This window comes from Nomia melanderi, chromosome 8 (genome assembly GCF_051020985.1).
Source record: "Nomia melanderi isolate GNS246 chromosome 8, iyNomMela1, whole genome shotgun sequence".
NCBI classification, from domain to species: Eukaryota; Metazoa; Arthropoda; class Insecta; order Hymenoptera; family Halictidae; genus Nomia; species Nomia melanderi.
In genome coordinates, this window is record NC_135006.1 from 94,193 (window position 1) to 117,565 (window position 23,373).

A 23,373-nucleotide genomic window follows, 5' to 3' on the forward strand; every position below is an offset into this window, starting at 1 on the left:
ATTATATTTGTTGCAACTTCAACAACTATTAACTAGTTGTTCTTATACAAAGGTATTGACAATTTATCCTCTACAGTACTAACTACAGTAAAACTTTACATATTCGCTTTAATTAAAATTGTCTATTACCATTACAAAGTGTCTTAAGCCGGCTGATAATAATTTTTAAGAGAAAAATTATCTCAGAATAATTCAAATTGAAGTTTTATCGACAACCACCTGTTTCATCCTTTCGATCCATGTTCGTCTATCGGTTTGACGTACAAACGTATGATCTGAGGCGCATTGTTCATTGAACCATTAGACGAACGTGTATAATGTATAGGATAGCATAAAATTCAGGTCCGAATGATTGCTCGAAAGCCTCTTAACTTGTAAAATGTTAAATAAAAGAAGGGGGTGTGGCACAGTGTGTTTCTTCGACAATGATATTATGTAATTAGGCGCGCTTTCCACGTGACATATAGTTAGTGCAAGAATGGCGCGCTGAGCTTGTATAGTGATCAATATAGGAAAGTGACAAGTGTACCACGAAATTGCATACGGAAACGGATGCCCTTGAATTGTCGTTGGCCATACCAGAACATTGCTACGATATCAGGCTTATTATCGAAACGATTTAATGGCGTCCGTTAATAAACTGCTGGTAAAATCAATAGCATGGCCCTCCTCCTTTGAAATGCGTCACACATTCGCCTCCGAATTAAAAGGAAGCTTGGGTGTCACGCGTCGCGTTAAATGTCGATGAAATAATATATGTCCGAAAAGTTTGACAGAAACTTTTTGACACCTTCTGATGGCAAGACACGAATCAATGGTTCTTTATCGTTTGATAAAAAAAAAAGAGAAAATTTCGCCTTAAACATCGATTCGTCTATTATAGAGAAACGAGCGGTTTTCACTCACCAGATATCCCGTATTGCACCTGTACTCGGAGAAGACAGCAGATGCTTGAATTTCTCAAGAAATTCAAAACATTCGCTGTTCCAAATCACTCTTCGTCGAAACCATCAGAAACCATTGTGACCTCACGTGATGACAATTGTGTGCTGCTGCCTTACGACCCGCCCGGCAACTAAAACAAACTGAAACGGAGCATCATCAGCTGACTTGTGATCTGCTACAACGATCGTGTATTGTTACCACTACACTCGATACTTTCGTATTCAGCTTCCGATCAAATGTTAAATTAGATTTTCGTTTATTCGTTGCTTGTTTCGTTTGGATCTATAAAAATTAATGGTAAATCACGGCGTATACGTTTTTCTTAAGTATTCAGTATGAATTATGTTTATTATGGAAATAATTTAATTACGAGAGAGAAGTTGGTAATACTGATTTTCATTTCCTTGGACTGACTCGATACTATTAAATACTATACAAGGGTTCTCAATCCTTTTTTATCGGCATTCCAAAATTGGATTTATTTTACATGAATATAGAATAATCCGTGGATTAATATGAAAAAACTGACGGAATAATTATAATTGGTTAATGTTGTGATATGTAATAATAAGAGTATCGTTTTTTCTTGAAGAAAGCGATTTATGGCGTTTGAACAAATATATTACTTGTTAGAGGTCACTAATGACCAGGTTGAGAACGCCTGTTACAATCCATAATAGTGTTTGACGTAGATTTTGTTAGACTCTGATACGTTTCAATTGTTGATTTTACTTATCGTTCGTTATGGGTTGTGATGGTGGAACTATTCCTCGTAGAAATGAGTTGGTCAGAGTTAAAAAGAAACCAGAACAGGTAACTTTTATGTTTTGTGCTGTGTACGAAGTATAAATTTTTACATTGTATGTAAAATCTTTTGTGAGCATTGTATAAATTTTCATCGTATTTAAGAATTTTGTATATTGTTGGAATTACAATTTTATAATATATTTTGCAACACATTTATTTATTGATTACTTTTAGAAAGATAAAGAGGCAGAATTGGCATTTAAATGGAGACATTGTACAATAAAACAATTGCCTTTGCAACCACCAGTGGTTGGATGTGCTTTAGGTCGTTTGTATAGCAAGGAATCTGTTTTGGAAGGTCTCCTTGATAGAAGCATACTACCAGAATCAACACAGCATATTAAAACCTTAAAGGATGTGAAAAATTTGAATTTAACTGCGAATTCAGCATTTGAAGCTAATAAAGCTGAAAAAGGAGATTGTTATACAGATGGAGGCAAAAGCCCATACATTTGTCCAGTTATTGGATTAGAAATGAATGGAAAATATAAATTTTGCTTTCTATGGTCTTGTGGTTGTGTGATGAGCGAACGCGCACTTAAAGTAATCAAGAGCAATGTAAGTAATAACGTTAAAAGTATTAAAATGATTATGAATTATAGATAAATTATTTGTATGGTAAAATGGTTGTAATGTTTTTGTTCTTCAGATATGTCACCAATGTCAGCAACCATACAATGAGACAGATATTGTTATTATAAATGCGGAAGGAGATGACCTTAAAAAAATGGAGGAAAATATGACAAATAGGAAGGCTGTTCAAAAGAAATCAAAAAAACACAAATGTGAAAGTATTGAAACTGAAGTTGCAAAGCAAGATGAAGCACCAAAGAAGAAAATTAAGAAAGAAGATAAAGTTGGTAGCATTAAAATCAATAGTAATAGAAGCGAAGCAGAAGACCCAGCATATAAAAAAGTTAAAGACAATTATAGTGTCGCTAAGGATCCCAAAGCATCAGAAGTTTTTAAAAGTATTTTCACCAGTCATAAGTCTGCAGCAGAACAAGATAGGGCTCATTGGGTTACATACAATCCATTCTATAATTAAAGTATTAATTTCAATGTAAAAATCTTGAGATATGTACAATATAGCTGAACACACAAATAACATTATATACAGATAAAATTAAAATATATTACAGAAAGTGAAATGTTTCTACATGGCTAAATAAATAGTTTTATATGTAAAAGGAATGGTCTTATTATTTCTATTATTTTTTCAACTATTCTTATTATCTATCTTATCAAATATTAACTAAAAATGAATAACTGTATTATTACACATATGTTTGATAAAACATATTAATCGTATATCACAAGTTAATAAACACTGGAAGATGAACTTATATTACAATTTTTATGTATATGCTTGTTTGGTACGAGCAAGTATGTATTTCATAAATTTAACGATTAAAATACTCACTGAAATATACATATAAACATATAAAATACTATTAATGCTAATTCCAAAACTAATTCTTATAATTTATTGGAAGTATAAACTTATATTTATTTTATTTCAGTAATGTAGTTTTTATATATTCATTTACGGTGAATTTATATTTCGGCTTACTTTATTGAAGCGATTAAACAAAGAACTAATATAGCATTATAGGGATTTGTCATTATTGTACATGTATGTCGAACGGAAATACTAACATGTCCAGAATGAATTAGTAACATAAAATTTATCAAAATAAGTTATATAATTTGTTAATTTACGTTGAGTACTGTATGTTTAAAGGCACGTAACATAGTTTATTTTCTAAGCGTTTACCACAGATAATCGAACATTATCTTGCACCGGTTGAGGATTTCTCAAATACAAAATCACATTTGAGGCACTCTGCGCACAGAAATTGTTTGAATAACTCTGCGTAATCTACCGACTGCTCGTTTTCTTCGAGAATGCCTTTTTGATATTAAGCAATTCCATTGGTTTAATAAATACAGAGCAATACTTCCTACGATAATTATACCTGCCATGTAACTCCACTTACTTGTAAATAATTCACTATTATTTTCGTCACTTTGTTCTAATTCATCAATAATATTATTCCGTTCTGCATGGTGCAGTGTAGGAATGTTTGCACCGACTCGCCGTCTGAGCCATAAGGGACTTGTATCTTGTAACACTGGATTTACCGCGACTATCGTATTTCCTACAGACAGCAACTTCTGAGGCTTATAAAGATTTCTGAAATAAAATGAAACTTCTTGTACATGCGATCATTAATACAGCAATTGAATACAAATTTCACAAATTATATAACTACTTACATAGAAACAGACTCGTTTAATGGTTTTGGAATAGCAAGTGTAATGGTAGGGCAAGACGGAAGTGGTCGAATGTGACCAGTGTTAGTACTCTCAGGTAACAACACTTTACTATGACGTCTTAAATGACTTCCTTCCATACGCTGTGGCAGTTCATTGTTGTCTAAAGTCGTAGGTTTTTCCAAGATTCGTGCTTTGGTCTGACTTTCATCAGTGAAAACCGTAGCAACGTGACCCGTCGTTGTATACTCCAATATAGCGTCAAGCATCCAAAAACAAGCTAAAAGAGCGCGATGTTAATAAATTAAATACATTCATGAAGTTAATGATCATTTTTAAATCATACGTTTTTGTAAGTGGCTGTCATCGATACAGTTCGAGTCTCCATACACTACTATTCTTCCTGGTACTATCTGATCTTTTATATTAGTTCTATCTACATTTTCTTCATCCCCCACTAAATTCTTATCATTATCATTATATACTTTTTGAAGATCCTTATAACCACTTGTTTGGAAAAGTCCGAGAATTGGCATGGACATCGTAAATCTTGATTCTGATTCTATTAAAAGTTCTTGCCCTTGATCGTGCAGTTCTACATAAATAATGATTCCACCTTTTGGAAATCTAAACGGATTAAATAGGAATATATGAGTCTCACATAACAATCGTTTAACTGTTCTTTATGAGTAATTGTATCTTTAGTAACACCATACCGTGTGATTGTAGTACCAGATGCAAATGTTACAGGAGAATGTTGACCGAGAGTAAAGTGGCCATTACGTACTTGGTCTCCAAACGCTATGCCCCAATTAGGGTATAGTAAATCATTTAAAGCTGGTATATTTGCACCTCCTGTGTCTGGTATCCACCATTGTCGAGTATTTTCATCATAAAACTTTACTTTCCTCATAACGGTGACATTATACCAATCTGCGAAGACAATTACAGAAAGACCTTCTTCTTCTACATCCCTTTTTAATTTAGAGACCTGAAAGATGTGTATCATTGTTCATTAACGTAATGAAATACTATATAATAAACATTACTATACATGTTATACAATGCGAATACCTCTTCAGGGAAGAATTCTTCTTCCGTGTCCACGATGAGCAAAGTACCATAGTTTCTAGCATTAAAACAGGTGAACGGTGCACCAAGTACTTCTAAATAATAACCAGCGTTTCGTAGATGTTGATACATATCTTTAAAGTTAGTATGGATGTGGTCACCATTCCAATCTAGGGGATCATTCTTCGCGCGTAAGTCATCTCGCGGAAAATATCCGGGAGGATAACGTAAATTATGGTACTGATCCCATAAAATACGTTTACTAGTATATAAATATTATTTTGTTAATTCCGTTGAATATACATTTATATATCTTGTAACAATATCATGAAATTTTATATACTTACTGTCGAGGGGGTGTAGGAATAACTTTTGCTTTCAAGGGTAATTCTATTCTAGATTGTCTTGGTATTTCCTCTCCATCACTCGGTGGTGATTCAATTGTAACCGATATATGACCTGTATACACAATTAAATATTTTAAAAAATTGTTTTCTTTTCTTTAGTAAAAAAAAGGCAAGTAATTAAAATATTTTTAACCTTGAGCAATGCCTTGCCAATCGCGAGCAGAAGGTGGTACTGTTATTGCGACCGCTAACCAACCTGACCATGGCCAAAGAAGATCGCTATAAGTTACTGATACGTCGATTCGTTCTCCATTTCCATTACCATTGTATGGATGCCATACAAGATCTGCTACGTGACCAGATACTCCCAAGCCGTTTATTATAGTTATATTTACAATTGTAGGCATTCCAGTGTGATATACAGCTTGCGTACAATACGGCCACATATACTGACACTCGGTCAAATCTATATAACTAATGACATACTATATATTATTTTCTGGTATAATGGGTATCACAATATAATATAAAAGATGAATTACCTTGGACTTAGAGTAGCAACCGGTGTATAGGAACGGAGAAAATGAAATGCTCGTAACAGATCCAACTTACCCGCCCCTTGTTCAAACATTCCTACTCCAGGCAATCGACGCGCCGACCCAAGCAATGCTTGCTTCATGCTTGCAGGAGTAACCTTTTAAAACATAGATAAAAACATAGGTAAATGAATTAAATTTTCTATTAAAAATACGATTCTGAAATAATCGATATTTAGAAAAGTGTATTTAATATATAATTACCCTTTGTTTAATAGTTTGAGATCCATCTGTTTGGACAAATCCACTAGCTAGCAATGCAACAGCTCCTGCTACAACAGGACTGGCAACTGAAGTTCCAGATAATGTTCTGCAACCTGTTTGTAACGCAGATCCTCGTACTCCTGATCCATATGTAACTAAATCAGGTTTCACTCTTCCGTACCCAGATGGTAATTCCCATGTTGTCATTCCTCTTGATGAAAATCTTGCTATTTGATCTTCCCAATTGATTCCACCTACTCCGATGACATCCATTTGATCCGCAGGATTATTCAATGTTCTACATTGAATAAGAGTCAAATCATTTTAAAAGTATAATTTTGTAATAAAAAAAAATTAAACTTTATACTTACCCATATAAAGGTCCGTCATTACCAATAGCAGATACCATAATTACACCATTTGCCGTCAGTTCCCATACTTTATCAACAAATGGATGATCCATAAAATCTGGTCCTCCAATGCTCAGATTTAATACTGTGACTTTTGTAAGAATAGCATAATTGAATGCATCCAGGAACCATGAAGTATATGATACCTATAGATAGCAGGCATACTCTTAAATGTTAATGTTCAGGGAAATGCAAATATAAAAAGATAATAATAAGGATACCTGAGTGTTGGTAAAAACACGAAAAATATGAAGTTCTGCATCTGGTGCAAATCCAAGGCAATCCATGCAAGAAGATGCAATAACTCCAGCTACAAATGTTCCATGACCCAAACCATCTTCTAATGTCTTTTCATTAGTCCAGTTAGAACGTTCTTTAATCTTTTTAAAATGTGGATGACTAACTGCTAGTCCCGTATCAAATATTGCTACCTAATAAATATGATATATACAACAACCAGTCCTTGATTTCATTTTGACAAGAATCTTAAACTGTATTGTTCACCTTAACACCATTTCCAGTAACTCCCATTCCCCACAAAGCATCAGCTTGAAGTATGCTTGTAATCTGCCTTGGAATAGCTCTTAATAATCTACGTGATGTGTGACGATTGCTCGATTGCCAAAATTGGTTGTTCTAAAAGCCATATTAATTAACATATTTTCAAACAGATATACTCGTATGGAACAATATATAAGTAACTTGGAATTTTATATCTCACATAATTGTTGATTTTCCTTTTAAAGTTTTTATATTCTGGGAAATCAGCATCTTCTGATGCATTGACAAATTTTAAGCTTCTCTGAACAAGTCTCTGTGGAGTTACCCTTCTAATAAGAGGATGTTCAGTTAAAGCATCAAGGCCATTGTATTTATCTGTTTCTTCCAAAAGTACAACATCAAAATCACTAGGGAAATTACTGGCCAAATTATCACGAAATAAAATTTTCCACTTATAAATTCCGGATGAATTTAATGCGGCTCTTATATAATTTTCACGTGAATGTGGTTTATAATATCCCTTAAATGCAACAATATATTCATTCTTAACAATACTGCTCGCAAAATGAACTTTTACTTGTTCTGGATCATTGCCATGGCACGATAATTTGCTGACATTAGGTATTTCAGGACTGATAGAATTGTTATATTTATCTAAACAATTTACTTGATTGTGTAATATTTTAGTTCCAATACCAAGTAACAATAAAAGGATATATAGCCAGCATGTATGTGGCTTCATACTATTAATGTCAGCTGAAAAATATATATTAACGTTAACTCTAATTGTAATATATGACTATTAGTAAATAAGAAATAAGATTATCAAAACACCATTCAATTATATCTACATCTTTATAATACTTCTTTTTTATTGATTTTCATAATGACTAGTAGTTAATTCGAATTATATAAACATAATTGTCTATGCAGTTTTGTATGACTTACATGCAGTGGAAAGGCATAATTTATTAAACAGTATTATTCATTATCATGTTTCTTCCTAATATTTTAGTGAAACAAAGAGAAGTTTCATATCCTTTTGTTTAGTTAACTTTTATGAAAACTATAAACGATTCAGAGACGTTTCTTTTTTATTGTCAAAATTTTGTTTTTGATGTCATAACCTCAACGTTCTCAAAATAAAGTTTTGCTTCGATTGAAAAATTGGGTTGTTCCAAATATGCATTTTTTCCCAATATTTTCATCACATTCCTCACTTCTCTGCAGTGTAATGAATATACTTTATTGCGAATAAATTATGCTTGTGAACGACGAAAAAACAAATCATAATGCACTGCTTTATCACACTGTTTACAGAACTTCACATTGCCCAGTAGTGATGTTTAGTATCAGAAGCTTAAATGTTTGTATTATCTATTGACTGATATCAACAATTACGACAAATCAATTGTGTTTTATGTGTTATAAAGATTTATTGTACAAAAAAGTAGTTGTTTATGTGAAGATATATTGTGTAAATTCTTCGGGTGCAACTTATCAAGGTAAGCAATTTACGCAATAGTTTAACCTCTAATATAAATCCCCTTTTAATAAATATATATTTCATACGTGCATACAACTTAAAATTGATGAGTTTTCAGCGAAAATCAACTAAGTTTTCCATGATTTAAAATATATAATTGTAATATTATTTGTGTACGTCATGCTGTCAAATGTGTAATTCACATGACAGCTGATTATGAAATGTATATAATAATTATATGACTGTTTACATAGAATTTTTTGATACTGTGTTCTTTTCTTAAACAATTTTTATAAAAAAAATTATTTTTACGTTTATATTTTGCATTACTATTTTGCATTTGGTTTTTAATATATTATAGTGTTTTGTCTATATATCTTATAGTATTGTGAGCTATAAGCGTGTAATTCCATAATGGAATCTAATATTGATATGGATGAAGAAACTGAAATTGAAATTAATTTATCATCGCTGAGTCACAAAGATAATGCAACGGTCAATGAAGAAAATACAATAGCATCGGTAATCATAGAAGAACTGGATGAAAATGCTCTTAGTAATATGAATGTAGATATGACAGAGTTTGTTGAAGCTAAAGCTTTGGAGATTCAAGATATAACACAAGACATAATATCAGATACATATATCGAGCAAAATAATGCTGTTATGGATATTACAACAGATACAGAAGATCAAGATATTTTAATGACAGTAGATGAAGAAGATCAATTGACAAAGCAGTTTTTAAATGGAGAACTAACATTTTCTGAATATTCATCAAGAATGGATCAAGATATAGATTTAGAAACTGTAGAAGCTGACCTTTCTAGGTAGTACTCCAATAATTATGTTTATCTTTTTATATAAAGTATGTAGTAATTAATTGTCCTATGAATAGAAATGAAAATGAAACTGACGACATAGGAACAAATAAAATTATTCATCGAAGAGGACCAAGAGGACGTTATAAAAAGAAAAAAAGGACACTTCCCCCAGCTTTACAAGGTCTTATGGGTGAGGCAAATTTAAGATTTGCTAGAGGGGAAACAGAATTAGCTGCTCAAATATGTATGGAAATAATTAGGCAAGTGTTTAATACAAAATGAAAACTATCTGTTACTATATGATTATACCATGGAACAAGATAAATATTTGACTTTTCTTCAGGCAAGTGCCAAGTGCTCCAGAACCATTTCAAACATTGGCAATGATATATGAAACAGATCAACCAGAAAAGTCATTACAATTTGCCTTAATAGCAGCACATCTTAGTCCAAGAGATTCTGATCAATGGGTGAGATTAGCGAACATGTCAGTAGAAAGTGGAGACATTAAACAAGCAATAACATGTTATAATAAAGCAATTCAAGCAAGTCCAAAAGACATAAGTTTATACGAGTCCAGAGCAGAACTTTTCGAAAGGTATGGTGATAGAAAAGCTTATCTAAAAGGATATTCAAGATTAGTTCATCAGTTGGAGCCTGAAGATGGAGAAAATGTAATTAAGTATGCAAAAATGTTAGCCAAACGTTTTATGGAAGAAAATAACAATGAACAAGCATTAGAAGCTATGGAAAATATTTTTTCTAAATGTCCTAAGTTTATTACTTTAGAAGAAGTCAATATAATGACTGAAATACTAATAGCACTGAAAAAGTTTAAAAGGTGTCTAAACATTTTAACTACGTATACAACTATTTGGGTAAAATATAAAAACGTTAGTGATCAGAATTCTGCTACAGTAATTAAAAAATCTGTAAATGAAAAGAAAGATGAATCAGAAGATCAAATAATAGGCGAAATAGAATCTTGCGGAATGCCGAATGATGTTGCTGTAGATCTGAAAGCAAAGTTTCTTGTAACGCTTATTGAATTAGATCAAATACAATTAGCAGAAAAGCTTCTACTTAAATTCTATTTACAGGAAAACCCAGAAATTTCTGGAGACCTTTTCCTAGATATAGCAGAAACTTTAATGGGAAAAAGAGAATTCGAACGTGCTTTACTATTATTAGACCCATTAGTAAATAGTAGTAATTACAGTTTAGCTGCTGTTTGGTTACGACACGCAGAGTGCTGGGTTGGTTGTAAAGATTTAAAGAAAGCAATAGAATCATACGAGGTTGTAACAAAATTATCATCTCAACATTTAGGTGCAAGAATAGCATTAGCTAAACTGTACCAATTAAAAGGTCAATATAATAAAGCAATAGATATTCTTAATCAGGATCCTGAATCTGATACTTTAGATCCTCAAGTAGTTTACAGAAGAACGTTACTTCTTTGTAAGGTAAAGAGATACAATGAATTTTTTCAGTCTGGTATGCTACTTTTTTCTAGACATTGTGTCCATATAAGGAACAAAGTTGAGTTAAGTGCTATAACAAGACCTTATGGAGTACAGCGCCGTATAGATTCATTGAAACTTCATCGGTTATCGCGTGGAGAAAAATTTGAAGAGGAAAACGCCCCCATATTTCTCAGTTCTACAGAATTAAGTGAAAAAAGTGAATTCTTTTTGCTTTTGCAAATGTGCAAAATGGCTTGTAAATTAAAAAGATATGGTTTACTACAAAGGATTTGTTTGAGTGCTTTAACATCAAAAAAATTTGAAAAGAGGAATGCACATGTTATGTTTTTATGCTCTCTGGCCTGCATTTATAACAATGATTCTTATCATGGATATAATATTGTGCGACACTTACTACGGATTTGCCAAACTCCAAACTCTTGGAATTTATTAAATATCATTGTTCAGAAAGCACAAGATTCTAGACATAATAGATTTATAATGCGATTACTTGGAAGGGAAGATGTATTTTCTTATGTACACGTAATGCACGCAAATAATTGTCTCGTTTCAGCAACATATAAATACGCTCTTAATGATTACATTTCACTTTTTAAAGTAGCGCCTAGTGCGTTATTAGCATTACTTATTGGTATAACTTTATTTCAAATGGCATGCCAGAAATCATCTGCCAAAAAAAATCAACTTGTAATTCAAGGTAAGTATATTTCACGATAATTAAATCATTTAATATTATTATTTACTACACATATTTATGAAGACTTATATTGTATATTACAAATACTTTCTACATTACTTTATTTTAGGCATCGCTTTCCTAAAAAAATATTGTCAGTTGCGGGGTGAGGATGGTAGACAGGAAACGTATTACAACATGGGTCGTGCTTTTCATCAAATTGGTTTATTACCAGCAGCTGTACATTTTTATAAATTGGTGCTTAATGAGTACCCTGGAGATTTAGTTAAGAAAAACTCACATATTCTAGACTTAAATCAAGAAGCAGCCTTTAATCTACATCTGATTTACTTACAGTCAGAAAATTATTTATTAGCTAGAATGTATCTTGAAAATTACATTACAATTTAGTTTATTGTAATTGTTGTACGCCATTGTTTTTATATACATTTATATTATTATACAGTTTAGGTATATTGTAAAAATAAATTATAAAATTAATTATAAGATGGATTGTAATATTGTAAATAAATGTGCTAATACTTTTGTATAAAATTAAATATTTGGTCACGTTCCACTTGACTCCTACATTCTAAATTTATTTTACTTGGATAAGGTGGATATATTTAGTTTAATCAATTATTATTTTTTTTCCAGCTCAACAAATGTAATGAATACGACACTGGCAGAGAAAATTAAATTTAAAGAATTGTGCAATATATTGGAAGAAGTTTCCAAAGCACATACTACTAAAAAAGCTGAGATTTTAGAGAGGTTCATGCAGCGATGTCGTTTTATTAGCCAAGAATTGAAAATACAGTGTCCTGATGCGGTATAATTATGCACCTTATAATTAGATTTTATGAATAATAAATAATTGTTACTTATAGTCTTTTTTTAATTTTAGGACATCTCAATTTTCCCCCTATTAAGATTAATTTTACCTGATCTGGAACGAGAACGTGGGCCTAACAAATTAAAAGAGAAATCTCTTGCCGATCTTTACATTCGTGTATTTTGCTTGGGTAAAGGCCAAGAGGCAATTAAACTTATGCAATATAAGTAAGATTATTACTTCCTCTATTCTTCTTTTTAATGTTGTAAAGTAAAATTATTAGACAAACAAAACTATTTTAGAGTCCCAAGGATAGAAAAGAACCCGGGTCGTGATTTCGCAGAGAAAGCGAGCTGGATTCTGCGAAACCATTTGCGACGTGAAGCCTCAGGCATCACCATAAAGGAAATTAATTTATTTCTCGATGATATATCATCGAGAACTGAAAATAATCAACGAAAGGATGAAACATTTAAAATTTTATTAGGGAAAATAGATGCGTTAGAGTTTAAATGGATCACACGAATAATTCTTAAAGATTTAAAATGTGGTGTTAGAACAAAGAGGATACTGCAAGGTTCATTTTCTTATATTATAATTTATTTTTTGTACTGGTTTTATTGATATCTTCCCTGTTTTAGTTATTCATCCAGATGCAAATTCTTTATTTGATGTGTCATCAGATTTACGTCAAGTCTGTGATACATTATACCATCCTCATACAGGATATCATCCTCAATTGAGGCATCATCATGATATCAAAGTATTTTCTCATTTTAAACCTATGCTTCTGGAGAAATGTAAAATTGAGGATATTAAGAAACTTTTTGTCAGTGGTGAAAAGTATTTTGTGCAATGTAAATATGATGGTGAACGATCTCAAATGCATATGAAAAATGGCAGGTATAAATATTTCACGAGACAAGGATACGACATTACAAATAATCCTGGTTATGGTGAAAACAGTTCTTCAGGTATAGCTAAAAGATATTCAAAGTCTGCTGCAATTTATGTTTCTGGCAAGTTCTATTACTTTAGGTTTTATGAGCAGTGTATTTAGTCGACTTTTAAATCCATTATGTACATCAATAATCCTGGATGGTGAATTAATGGGTTGGCATAAAGAGAAGAAATTGATGGGTTCGAAAGGAATGAATTTTGACGTTAAAAAATTATCAAATAACAGTCATCATCAGCCATGTTTTATTGCATTTGATATCATTATGTACAATGATACTTTGGTTGTCAATGAACCATATGTAAAACGGCTGAAAATTTTAAAAGATGCAATTAAAGAAGAAGTGGGTTCTTTAATGTTATGTGAAATTAATGAAGTTTCTACAAGGTATGATTAAAACACAAAAGTCTTTTTTCTCAAATTACAATTTATGCACATAATTTAATTATTCTGTGAAAAGTGAAGATGTATGCCGATTGTTCAATACAAGTATGGAAAATAAAGAAGAAGGATTAGTCGTAAAAAAATGTGACAATAAATATAAACCAAATGTACGAGATGGTAGTGGTTGCTATAAAATAAAAGCAGAGGTAGTACTTTCTCTATAGGTATATGTATCCATTATCGTTGTTTCTTTATTTATACAATATAATATTGCAGTATTCGGATGGCCTGGTTAACGATGTAGACTTGATTATTCTTGGTGGATATTATGGAGAAGGAAAATTTATGAATTTAATAAAAAGTTTTCTGGTGGGAGTGGTTTCCCCACCAAATATACCAGGAGAAAATCCAACAAAATTTTTATCTGTTGTATCTGTAAGCAATGGTTTTTCCATGGAAACATTAAAGGATCTTTGGAAAAAATTTGAAAAAAAATGGAAAAAAAAATGTCCTGGGAATGTAATTCCACCCAGAGTAAGTTTATTTGGTAAAAATATTTTTAAATATAATTTTTAAAATATGTTTACTTAATATAAATACATATATGCCAACTGGTGACGATTTGTTCCTACTCTCTGTTATATGTGTACACGTGTACTTATATATATGAATCTGTGTGATTCATTGCTTCCAGATCTCACAATTTAATAATAATAGATATGTTTAAGTATGATACTTTTATTTTAATGTTTTTTTAGCGTGAACCACCAGATTTGTGGATTTGCCCTGAAGATTCAATAATTATTACAGTAAGGGCAACAGAGCTGACACGAAGTAATAATTATCAAACAGGATACAGTTTGAGGTTTCCTAAAGTCATAAAGATTAGATATGACAAACCATGGTATAGTACTTGCACAACTACAGAATTGTTATCCTTCGTTAAAGTATGTGCATTTTAATCAATGTTTCTCCAATTTCACAATACATTTGTACATATAGTGTATTTTATGTCTACTTAGGATTCCCGACCAATTCACAAGCTGACAAAGCGGAATGTAGACCATGATGATATAGAAGAAGTTCCCGAAGTAAAAATGCACAGACCAGCAAAACCACGTTTTCCAGTACTTGATAATAAGCCATCAAGACTTAATATTTATGAAAATCACCCAGTTTATTTAACACGACTTCTTGATGGTAGAAAGATCTGTGTGATAAATGGCGACAACGAATTGCCTAAAGAACACATTGAAAAAGTTCTTATGCAACACCGAGCGACACTTGTCAAAAACCCATTAAATGATAATTACTGTATTATCGTTGGTAACGTTAAAACGGTAAGAATGTTAATTTTTATTTTTCTTTTTCTTTGATAAAATTGTTACGTTAAGTTAATAAATTAAGAAATTGAGAACTTCAGGCACGGGCACAGAGCATTATACAAAGAGAAGAATATGATGTGGTAACATTAGAATGGTTCAAGCGTGTTGTCAAAGAAGAGAATTGGTCTTCGTTAGAAGATTTTTTTCCCTGGGAGATAATAAGTTGCCGTGAATCGACGAAATGTCGGCTGGCATGTTATTATGACGACTATTATGATAATTATTTTGCGGATGCAACCGAAGAAAGTTTGATACGTTCATTAGAAAAAGCGGGCGAAGAGGTATCATTTTACCTATTTAATTCTACAATATGAAGTATAAAATTGACAATAATAATATTAATATGTATAAATACCACTTTTTCAGGCAAAGACTATTGAACTCAGTCTTGGAGAAATGAAGAAGTTAGATCGCAAGTTATTCGACCACGGAATTTCACCTTATTCCATATTTAGAGAAATAGCGGGATACTTTGATAATCCATCAGATACATCCAAATATGCATTTCGTTTCATGGCAGGAATTGTTAAAGAAATCATCGACGATTCTGTGACACACGTATTCACCGACGGAAACTCTCTCAGTTCCGAATTAAAAAATTCAATGGACAATAAGTTACAGAGGCTTCCAACAATTGTCAAAAGTGAGTGGATTAGAGCATGTTTCATCCAAAACGAACTCATTCCAGTGAATGAATATCTGATCGAATAAAATATTAATATAAACTGGATGTTACATATGTCCTTAAGATGTAATATACGTGGGTACTGTTATATCATCCATTTTAAGTTAATGAATTTATTTGTAAAATAAATTTTGTAGAATCACTTTTCCTGTATATCAAATAATGTAAAATGGAAAATATAGTTTTGAAATCGTTTGCAAAGAGTGTTGTAGTGTTACGTTAAGTCTATTTGTAACATGGTCTCCGAAAATATATAGATTCATTTTGGCTGATATTTTCGTTAAGTGCTAAGAAACTGGGTACTACGCGGAGTGACAGTCGGACAGTTCGCTCATTTAACATCCCGTTTCAAAATATTTCTTCTCGGTTGAAGTCGACACCCTTACTAGTCTCGTTTTATTTCATCGGAATGCGTGCAAAATATGAGGCGAGAGGGACGCAGCTGCGACGTTTCCTTTACAAAGCCTGCCATTCAGAGAGATTCTCGAGCAGATTAAGATGAGAAGACAGAGGAAAAAGAAGATTTTGCTGTCGTGTAAACACCGACGCACCGTTCAACGTTTTTACCGTTACACGATTTTTCTATATAAACCAAGACCTAACGAACAAACTCGGAGTTACTTTTTACAACGATATATAACTTTCTTCGCCTATAAATTGCAATTTATTTACTAACTACTTTGACCATGAGATTAGATCACGGAAAATTAATTCCTAAGTTCTTTGTTTCAATACATTAATAAAAAGAGTCTTGTACAAAATTTCTACAGTTGATCTGCTACTTTCTAAATAAAATCAATTATCATAATATTGTCAAATGTATTGTTAATATTGTAACAGATTCAGTAAAAACAAATACGCATTACAATGTTAATGAGGTATATAGTTATCAAACAGGGTACACGTCCTATTAACCGAAACTGTTACCAGAACACAGGTACACGGCTAATCGAAAACAGAAAATCGCTTTTTCGTCGAGCAAATTGTAGCTGAAATTTTCATTGAAGATGTATACCGTGGCAACGCGTGATGTATGCATAGTGTTAACCATCGCGGATATCTCGTTAGCGTAAAGGAAGGTTTCGTCTACCGACTTGGAATATAATATATGAATATGACTGACGTCCGTGTCCGCTGAAGATTCTACTTATAGACTCTTCACCTACGGACACGACGCGTATTAATCGAGTTTCAGATTTTCCAACGCGCGTCCAACGGGACGCGTCACTCCTGCACGTCCAATTTATTCACGGCGTTTCACTGCTAACTCAGTACCTGCCAATTACGTCCACTCGTTACTGTTGTCCCTTGCGTTGCCATCGTTAAATTCACAATTAAACCGTCTTTGCTTCAATTCTATCTTTCCTAATGTCCGCGTATAACATTTCGATTACATTAGATCCTTATTAAGCAAGATCTAAATGGTCCTTAAACCATACCGTAGCAAATTCGTTTCTTCTATTCGAGCTTTTGAGAATTTTAAAGCAGATTTAGAACAAATTAGTTTCTATCTCGCCGAATTTTATCTTTCACCAGTTTTACCTTCACCTACTGTTTATCTTCTACAATAAAAAAGTCAAAGCAAGAATCGAGGAATGTCGAAGATATCCGTGAAGTCGTTTACGAGGATTCGTTTAGTCGAATTCGTAGTCCTACTCTCCGTTTTATCCTAAAGCGAACCACTCGCATAGAATCGCAGTAATTGGATCATACGATCTCTATCTCCGCGTCACCGACGAAGCTATTCGTTTTCTTCCTTCGATTAGATGGTCACTAATAAGCGCGCTCGAAGCCGCCCCACGTTATGTGACGTTCGTCCGCGTATGTCGTTCTGTTCTTCCCCCGTTCGTAGAGTCTCGGTAGCACCCTGTATGATCTATTTCTTAGTTCTCTGATGCTATTCGTCTCTTCTCTGAACATCCTATTACTATTTCTGAATAAGGCACGGGTGTTCCGATCGATGTTGCCTCCGTTGAAATCATAGCCTCGTCTAAAACTTAACGGGGACACCAAAGAAGTCGATGAAGTCGACGACGAGCTTGTCCGTCTTCGAGTTTTCCTTCTCCGCTTGTGACTGTTCGTGCAAGAAGAGGATGAGACCGATTCCCGTTTATGACAAACAGAGTGCTCGAACAATACCGTACAAGACGGACACCTTTTCCACGAGGGCAGACTCGATGGAGAAGAATGGTTGCAATTGTGTCGATTATTCGCTGTTGATTTGTAAGGACACCGGAAATCTACTTGACTATGATCAGAGCTCTCGATAAATTCCGAGGAAGTCGAGGAAGAATTCTCCACAGATTCCTCGAACTTTCGATCCTCCAGAGCCCTTGATCTTACAAATTTATCTCTGACTATGTTAGCGGACGGCTTCTTCTTATCCTGCAGAAGTGACGTCTCACATCTTATAAAATGCTTTTCATCAACTGCGGTGAGTTTCTGATTGAACATGGAATCGACAATCTTTTTCAACTTTGCGTTGTCACATAGAAAATTGCTCTTTTGCGGTTGCGAACTTTCATGGGGGATTTGACATTGTTGCTGCGGGGTTCCGTGGTTGAACTTCATTGAAGATTCTCTTTTAGAATTGCTCCACAGCGAACGACTGCGTCTTCTAGGAAGAAATTTCGAGATTAATGTACTATCTTCGAAAGTGAAGTATTTGTATTAATGCTATTAACTGACTTTGAGTCACAAGGACAATTTCTGGAGAGGCAATCGGATTGCTTTTTTTGGTTTATCGGAGCCGCAGGTTGTTTCATCGTGAATTGTTTTAAGCTGTATTTATCCTTTTCTTCTTCTGGAATGTTTTCAGTGTTAGATTCTTGTAATGACTTAATGTTAGTCGATTTGAGGTTCAATTTTGACTCGGCGCTTTTGCTAAATTTTAAGCGGTTCTTCGAAGACTTCTTTGAAATTTTAGGAGCACGTTTCCTTCTCAATTCCAGATACAGAATCGAATCCATGCAGGTATCTGTTATAATTGTTTCGGTGAAACTAGTTTCGCTTTGCGATTCTTTCCTGCTTGTCTTTGTAGAGTAATTGTATTTGTTTGAGTCGACGTTTTCAACCAATTCCTCGTTAGATACAGTTGGTTCGGATTTCGTGTTGTCTTCAAAAATGTTGTTCTTCATTTGTAAGTTTGAAATTTCACCGGTACAGACTTGCTCTGTCTCATTATCAGAATATTTCTGTTCCTTACAGGAAGCTTCAATATCTTTGGAAGACATCTCAGTCACATTGGCATTGACAAAATCGTACGAGCAATCGATTGACGTGTTCTGTTTTTTATCTGCTTCGTCTGTACATGATTTTGAAGCCACGTCATCCGTACATTTGGCGGTTTCTTGCAGAATATCTGTTTCCGTTTCAACGGATCTAACATTTTTACTTAATCTATTACAGTGACAACCATTTTGAATATTGTCTTTATGCGAGTCTCTGATTTTTGTATCTTCAATCTCCACATTTGTAACGTCTGTATGACATTTCGCTTTGTCAATATTATTTGCACGATTCTGCATTTCGTCGTTTTCATTCCCAATGCAAAATTTCCAGAAGTTATTCACATTATCCTGGGAAACACGCGTGCGGACAAAAGAATACTTCTTTCTTCTCTTCAGCAGCTTCTTGGCGCAAACGATCCCACTACAATGGCGGAAAAGACAACGTTGGCATAATCGCTTTCTTCTTATGTTAGTCATCGATTCTGTAAACTGATTTAATGTCAATTTTAGAATTACCTTCGACACATTGGTAACTGTGCAACAACTAAAAATGTACACCATTTCTTAACACGTTGAATGCCATAGGGGGTCACCGGTGACCCCCGCCCAAATTCAGTGACTGCAATTTCCTCAATTAAACGATGATTATTTGAAAACATTCTTATATTGTAATTAATACTACCTAATGTGGTGGCATGCAGCAAAACAAACCTGCGATAATAACAACGCAATTCAATTAAATAATTCAATATCGTATTTCTTTCATTTCGTATATTCTGCACCTTAAAATTATGCGGCATTCAACGTGTTAATTACGCGATAATATAGTTTATATGGTAAATATATTATAAAATAATTACGAACATTTGGAACACAGTATAGATCCTTGACTTTCGTATAATTGTATACTGATTTCGCGAAGAAATGATGGATTAATTACTAATACATCTAACGTTAGAGTACAGCTAGATTTTAGGTGGAATTAATTAAAACATACCTTGCTCTTTCGATTAAGCAGCGTTATATGACACGCACGATTTACGTTCGATATATCTGCAATCAAAGCAACCGTAGCGTGATCGATACGTGGCATAATTAACGCGATCCACGACGATAAGACTTACAGCAATTCGCTGGAGAAGTTGAAATTACCATTGTCATTGTTAAGAGGACCTTTCCCTAGCGCAGGTGCATTCTCCGAGATCGCTGGGTCGTTCTCGCGAAACCATTCCTTGATCCCAGCGTACCCTGAAAACCATCAACAATCAGTTATTAGGTGACAAGTATATTTGAACATTTACCGAAAACCTAATAACAGGCTTTTCAATAACTGTACCACATCAAAAATAAGTTTCACCATTTTCTTGTACATAATAATTTTAAGAAAAATCAAGGATAAGTAAATAATTGCCGGTAAATGAAGCGTTAATGAACTAATGCTAAAAACTAAATAAATCCTCTTTGAACATTAGACTTACATGTCCGTAGGTTTCTTGCAGCCACAAGTATAAACCTTGGCCTCCCTTCTGCGAGAAAACAATCAAACTTTCTAATTAATTTGCTCCTATTAACATCGAGCAACGTATGATTGCTTACCCTGCCTCACATTCGCATCTGCCTGGTCGCCTAAGATGCGGGGATTAGTACTGAGTATTAGAACTTTCGATTACGCTATGCGCATTATTTTGTTGGTCATACGATGCGCGACACTCTACAGGATTAGGTCGGAACGTTACAATTCAAATAAACGTCTAACACTAAAACCATCGAGCAACCGAATTGCCCTTTCCTAATTTCTTTATAGAAACGCTGAAAATGCATATACTGAGATTCCGACTGATTTGTAATTCCGTTCACGTATTACGATAACGATTTCTCCAATAATTCCTCAGAGAATAATTTGTTATTTCAATATTTAAGGGGACAGAAATCAGGAATCGATTATTTTGATCCGTCTGGCAGTTCTAGTGTTAATACGTTGAATGCCGCATGATTTCATACAGAAAAATGCCAAAATCGAGAAAATATAATATTAAATCTAATTGAATTGCATTGTTATTATTGCATGTTCATCTAGCTAAATGTCACCGCATTGGGAAGCATTATTTATAATATATAAATCTTTTCAAATAATCATAGTTTAACCGAGTAAACTATAGTAATCCGATTCGGTTGGGGGTTACCGGTCATACAACGTGTTAAAGGAATGAATGATAAAGATTTCAGTAAAAAAGGAGACGGAAATAAACGAATCCTCGGAGAAATCTCGCACGTATGACCGACGTGACTCACTTCTCCCCTCTGGAACGAATGAAGTCCCTCATTCTCGCTCTGCACAGGCAACTGTACTCTCTGCAACGCATTGAACGTTCATCTGAAATTCTCCCGCTTGTTTCGATCCCATTAAAATTATAAACAAAAACTCACTCCTCCTTCAAGAACACCATGTAGAAAAATAGCATGCCCGTGAAACCCGTGAAGAACTTCCCCAAGTACCATACGAAATTGCTTGTGCAGTGAGGCATCGCAAAGCGTTCGAATACTGGGGTTGGTCACCAGCTTAGCAGCGACATGTAAAACATAAAAACAAATATTAACTCCTTGCCCTACGATTTATTTCTCAACTATGATCAATACGACTACTTTGTTATTAATAATTTATTGAGAAACGGAAACAAATTCTAGATATACTTTATGTCCATGTCTCCCTAAAGTATAATAACTGATAACAGAAGAATAATATTTAATTTCAATTCAAAAGAATCAAGTAATATTTATATTTATTAAAAAATCTTTACCACGAGTCTGACACGTTATTATAAAACAAGGGGTTAACTTTTTCGATATACTGGTGACTATAGACGCTTGACGCCTTGTTTTAACTATTATATATCATTGTATTATATTTTATAATTATATGTAACACAACTAGAATAATTAACACTAGAATTATCGAACATTCGATAGATTGATATGTGATCGATTCGATATGATTAATATGTGATCCATATAAAAAAGTACCAATAGATTATTTCTAGTTTCATCTGAAATTCATTATAGTATTAAAGTGAAATTATTTATTTTCAAGATCGTTTCGAATATTCAATGCTTTTAAGGTGTCAATAATTGCGAAATAAGGAAACTGAAACCAGTCGTTTTAACCCATGTAGTAGTTCTAGTGTTAATAAATCGCAATACGCCACTTAAATTAACACGTTGACTGCCACGGTGGTCTCCGGTGAGCTTCGAAATAACTTGAAAACAATTATAATTCATAAGACAACTGACGTCGACTGAAAATATTCGATGACATAAACAATTAGATAATATTGTAACGTAAGAATTGTGGTAGCAATTAGTAACGTTCGTAAAGTCTGTTCGGTCGCGGTACAACTAGTGGGGACGTTGGGACTGTCCCGTGTGATAGCACATTCAATATGAAGAACAGTTAATAAGAAGAAATATAAAGTTACCATGAAACATTTGGAATTCGACTAAACGTCAGGTACGATCGAGTCGAACCGTGATGTTTATACCTCGTACGAACGAAGACAGTCGTGAACGAAGGATACTTCTCGCGTCCTCTTCCCCGTAGCGTTGAAAGATTGCATCACACACCGCGATAACTCGTGGAAATTGCTCCCTGAAATTCTGCCGGGGTCAGTCCTCGATGCTCCCGGTGCTCCCAATCGCGATGCCTTTCCTCCGTTTGATTTATCGTTTGAATCTCGTGTTATATAACATTTTTGCAACATCGAAGGTGACGTTCCTTCGATCCTCTTCGCTGGCTCGCATTTGCAGATGACGGGCGCGCGAACAACCCGATCACCGACGCGGCTTCCCGGGGCTGTCGAGACACGGATTTATTAATTCTCGTATGCTGTTGCGGTCCTGGCGACGCGAACGGTTTTTCGGCCGCGAACAAATGCAAAGTGCCGAACGATTTGCAAATGTCAGCGGCTGTCGGTCCGCCTACTGCGCGCCGGCCTGCTTCTGTTACCCGATCTCGGCTCGCTTCAGAAGAAAACCGCTCGCGCTTCGGGATCACGTTGCGCCCGTTAACAAACATTCGTTTATAGAACGGGCGCTATCCGTCAAGAACATTAAATTGTACATACAATTGACAAATGTTGGGCTACTTGCGAAAGTGGCACGGCGGCGAACGGGAACGCGCGCTAAGAAAATATGGCAACACACCACGAAACGGAAGAAACCGAGTTTCCATTGGGTTCGTGTAAATGGCACGAGTCGTTTTGGATGATTTA

The 23,373-nt window shown here is 34.0% G+C and overlaps 5 protein-coding genes across 10 annotated transcripts in view; 2 read left to right on the forward strand and 3 right to left on the reverse strand.

Moving 5' to 3' along the window:
- Nucleotides 1–1,058, reverse strand: part of Vha44 (V-type proton ATPase subunit Vha44) — a 9,562-nt gene extending 8,504 nt beyond the window's left edge. For 2 of the 4 annotated variants that reach the window (XM_031987502.2, XM_031987507.2), the window contains exon 1: nucleotides 907–1,058. The gene's annotated coding sequence lies outside the window, so the exon portion shown is untranslated. Of the gene's footprint in view, nucleotides 1–129; nucleotides 415–906 lie in introns of those variants that run through there. The other 2 variants (XM_031987505.2, XM_031987504.2) reach the window with 2 other exon arrangements.
- A 202-nt stretch (nucleotides 1,059–1,260) lies between these two features.
- Nucleotides 1,261–2,800, forward strand: LOC116431707 (replication termination factor 2). The gene is made up of 3 exons (XM_031987513.2): nucleotides 1,261–1,758; nucleotides 1,927–2,310; nucleotides 2,402–2,800. Exons 1-3 carry the CDS (start codon nucleotides 1,690–1,692, stop codon nucleotides 2,798–2,800), a joined length of 852 nt encoding a protein of 283 aa, XP_031843373.1. The 5' UTR covers nucleotides 1,261–1,689.
- Nucleotides 2,141–8,828, reverse strand: S1P (membrane-bound transcription factor site-1 protease). 2 transcript variants are annotated; one of them, XM_076370011.1, is made up of 14 exons: nucleotides 8,739–8,828; nucleotides 7,379–7,914; nucleotides 7,162–7,293; nucleotides 6,879–7,088; nucleotides 6,619–6,803; nucleotides 6,248–6,545; nucleotides 5,990–6,141; nucleotides 5,641–5,921; nucleotides 5,448–5,559; nucleotides 5,104–5,362; nucleotides 4,746–5,020; nucleotides 4,376–4,656; nucleotides 4,033–4,309; nucleotides 2,141–3,949 (listed from the first exon to the last, which is right to left on the reverse strand). In XM_076370011.1, exons 2-14 carry the CDS (start codon nucleotides 7,898–7,900, stop codon nucleotides 3,583–3,585), a joined length of 3,351 nt encoding a protein of 1,116 aa, XP_076226126.1. In that variant the 5' UTR covers nucleotides 7,901–7,914; nucleotides 8,739–8,828; the 3' UTR covers nucleotides 2,141–3,582. The 2 variants fall into 2 exon arrangements, with proteins under 2 accessions (XP_076226126.1, XP_031843340.1); XM_031987480.2 differs by lacking the exon at nucleotides 8,739–8,828 and adding an exon at nucleotides 8,107–8,253.
- On the forward strand, nucleotides 8,513–16,073 carry LOC116431699 (general transcription factor 3C polypeptide 3). Of its 2 annotated transcripts, XM_031987484.2 has the most exons (12): nucleotides 8,514–8,663; nucleotides 12,289–12,463; nucleotides 12,539–12,693; nucleotides 12,769–13,043; nucleotides 13,108–13,440; nucleotides 13,505–13,811; nucleotides 13,885–14,014; nucleotides 14,085–14,342; nucleotides 14,567–14,755; nucleotides 14,831–15,148; nucleotides 15,232–15,474; nucleotides 15,560–16,073. In XM_031987484.2, the coding sequence occupies exons 2-12, from the start codon at nucleotides 12,302–12,304 to the stop codon at nucleotides 15,902–15,904; spliced, it is 2,715 nt and encodes a 904-aa protein (XP_031843344.1). In that variant the 5' UTR covers nucleotides 8,514–8,663; nucleotides 12,289–12,301; the 3' UTR covers nucleotides 15,905–16,073. The 2 variants fall into 2 exon arrangements, with proteins under 2 accessions (XP_076226128.1, XP_031843344.1); XM_076370013.1 differs by lacking the exons at nucleotides 12,289–12,463; nucleotides 12,539–12,693; nucleotides 12,769–13,043; ... (6 more) ...; nucleotides 15,232–15,474; nucleotides 15,560–16,073 and adding exons at nucleotides 9,029–9,474; nucleotides 9,543–9,728; nucleotides 9,812–11,652; nucleotides 11,762–12,191 and having other exon boundaries at nucleotides 8,513–8,663.
- A 96-nt stretch (nucleotides 16,074–16,169) lies between these two features.
- LOC116431701 (uncharacterized) lies at nucleotides 16,170–21,633 on the reverse strand. Its single transcript, XM_031987494.2, has 7 exons — nucleotides 21,536–21,633; nucleotides 21,401–21,460; nucleotides 20,587–20,705; nucleotides 20,261–20,356; nucleotides 20,106–20,161; nucleotides 18,567–19,597; nucleotides 16,170–18,495 (listed from the first exon to the last, which is right to left on the reverse strand). The coding sequence occupies exons 1-7, from the start codon at nucleotides 21,631–21,633 to the stop codon at nucleotides 17,652–17,654; spliced, it is 2,304 nt and encodes a 767-aa protein (XP_031843354.2). The 3' UTR covers nucleotides 16,170–17,651.
- Between the last annotated feature and the right edge of the window lie 1,740 nt (nucleotides 21,634–23,373).

Bases quoted from the DNA above. Each gene is read 5' to 3' on its own strand.
- LOC116431707 (XM_031987513.2), top strand. From the start codon at position 1,690: ATGGGTTGTGATGGTGGAACTATTCCTCGTAGAAATGAGTTGGTCAGA. The intron at 1,759-1,926 runs GTAACTTTTATG...GATTACTTTTAG, and splicing joins TTAAAAAGAAACCAGAACAG to AAAGATAAAGAGGCAGAATT. The intron at 2,311-2,401 runs GTAAGTAATAAC...TTTGTTCTTCAG, and splicing joins TTAAAGTAATCAAGAGCAAT to ATATGTCACCAATGTCAGCA.
- S1P (XM_076370011.1), bottom strand. From the start codon at position 7,900: ATGAAGCCACATACATGCTGGCTATATATCCTTTTATTGTTACTTGGT. The intron at 7,089-7,161 runs GTGAACAATACA...CATATTTATTAG, and splicing joins TTACTGGAAATGGTGTTAAG to GTAGCAATATTTGATACGGG. The intron at 6,546-6,618 runs GTAAGTATAAAG...TATTCAATGTAG, and splicing joins AATGACGGACCTTTATATGG to AACATTGAATAATCCTGCGG.
- LOC116431699 (XM_076370013.1), top strand. From the start codon at position 9,059: ATGGAATCTAATATTGATATGGATGAAGAAACTGAAATTGAAATTAAT. The intron at 9,475-9,542 runs GTAGTACTCCAA...TCCTATGAATAG, and splicing joins GTAGAAGCTGACCTTTCTAG to AAATGAAAATGAAACTGACG. The intron at 11,653-11,761 runs GTAAGTATATTT...ACTTTATTTTAG, and splicing joins AAATCAACTTGTAATTCAAG to GCATCGCTTTCCTAAAAAAA.
- LOC116431701 (XM_031987494.2), bottom strand. From the start codon at position 21,633: ATGCCTCACTGCACAAGCAATTTCGTATGGTACTTGGGGAAGTTCTTC. The intron at 20,706-21,400 runs GTGAGTCACGTC...AATGTGAGGCAG, and splicing joins ATTCGTTCCAGAGGGGAGAA to GGTAAGCAATCATACGTTGC. The intron at 19,598-20,105 runs GTATGTTTTAAT...ACATTAAATCAG, and splicing joins TGCTTAATCGAAAGAGCAAG to TTTACAGAATCGATGACTAA.